At 51.5% G+C, this 1,553-nt stretch overlaps 1 protein-coding gene across 1 annotated transcript in view; it reads left to right on the top strand.

Annotated features, from left to right (window-relative positions):
- The first annotated feature begins 7 nt into the window (after positions 1 to 7).
- The window catches only part of LOC107710844 (rho-related BTB domain-containing protein 2-like), a 27,887-nt gene continuing 26,341 nt past the window's right edge, over positions 8 to 1,553 (top strand). The window contains 2 exon segments of the mRNA XM_016515699.1: positions 8 to 187; positions 378 to 481. Of these exon segments, the coding sequence (XP_016371185.1) occupies positions 8 to 187; positions 378 to 481 (284 nt within the window).

Here is a 1,553-nt window from a genome sequence, read left to right as displayed (position 1 = left end):
TTCTGACATGGATTAAGAGAGGCCAAATGTTGAGACTATCAAGTGTGTGGTGGTTGGAGACAATGCAGTTGGAAAGACCCGTCTTATCTGTGCCCGGGCCTGTAACGCAACGCTTACACAATACCAGCTACTTGCCACACATGTGCCCACTGTCTGGGCAATAGATCAGTACAGAGTCTGCCAGGAGGTGAGGAATGCCTGCTGCCATATTCTTATTCATAAAATAAGTATTTGAAAGAAATGATGATGCAACATGTGATGGTAGCTACTTTCGATAATTTCCCTGATAAGTAATCTGATAAAATGTTGAAAAATGTGTCATACGCAGTTTCTCGGGTAAATCTCCATGCATGTGATAGGTGTGTCTCTCCGGCCAGGTTCTAGAAAGGTCCAGGGATGTGGTGGATGATGTCAGTGTGTCATTGCGTCTCTGGGACACTTTCGGTGACCATCACAAGGACCGCAGATTTGCGTATGGCAGGTGAACGTCTCGGTTACGTATGTAACTCTCGTTCCCTGAAGGAGGGAACGGAGACGTCACGTCGTGACCGACGAATTGGGATCTCGCTTCGAGAGACCAATCTACTTCGAGTGTAACTAAACGAGCCAATGCACATTGACATGCAATTATTGTATCCAGCTGCCGCTGATCACAGCGTGAGCATAAAAAGGCAGCCGGTGCAATGCATACCAGGTTTTCGCTGAGGAGCTGAGCCGGTGACACCATGACAGCAGCAGCCATGGTGACGGGACGTGACGTCTCCGTTCCCTCCTTCAGGGAACGAGGGTTACATACGTAACCGAGACGTTCCCTTTCAATCGGTCACTACGAGTCACGACGTGACCGACGAATTGGGATTCTCTACCAAAGCGCCATGGATGCTGCCCCTTCCAATGCCCTGTGCGAGCCACCTGCGCCCCTTTTTAGTGTAGGCCGGGGCTCGCAACAAGAAGACCATTCACCGTTGTCGTAGCACTACCCACTCAGTGAGATTGGATAACACTGGGCAAACGTACCTGTTCTACTTGGAACAGGGACGTTGCGGAAGCCCCATCCTTCCCGAAGGAGGTTTCGGAAGCAAATACACATATGAACATCCATTTAGGTGCATATGGGAAATTGGAGGTGATTATGACCCTCTTGGAAATGGCAGAAGTCTGCCGGGGAAACACGGGCTCTGAGGCTATACCGTGGGCTTTACACATATGGGATCCGCTTAGGTCTCTACATATGAAACCCAGCCCTCTACCGGTTCTCAAGGATTCAGCGAAAGAGGGCCTGGCGCCGGACGTTCCGCCACGTCTGGCTGCCGAGGGGATGGAGGAGCTCGACAGGGCCTACAGTACGGACACTCTGGAGCAGTTTTAGCAAGCCGACACTAAAACGGGGCCTCTCAGTGCTTCTACCCGTTTGAGGTGAGAACACAGGAGGATACCAGCTCCACACGAAGGCTATAGAATCTAGCGAACGTGTTAAGGGTCGCCCAGCCCGCAGCTCTACAAATATCTGTCAACGAGGCGCCATGGGCCAGCGCCCAGGAGGATGCAACACT

The sequence above is a fragment of the Sinocyclocheilus rhinocerous genome, unplaced genomic scaffold (genome assembly GCF_001515625.1).
Source record: "Sinocyclocheilus rhinocerous isolate Xijiao unplaced genomic scaffold, SAMN03320098_v1.1 scaffold1198, whole genome shotgun sequence".
Lineage (NCBI taxonomy): Eukaryota > Metazoa > Chordata > Actinopteri > Cypriniformes > Cyprinidae > Sinocyclocheilus > Sinocyclocheilus rhinocerous.
Note: the sequence above shows the minus strand (reverse complement) of the source record. Positions and strands in the feature narration are given on the sequence as shown.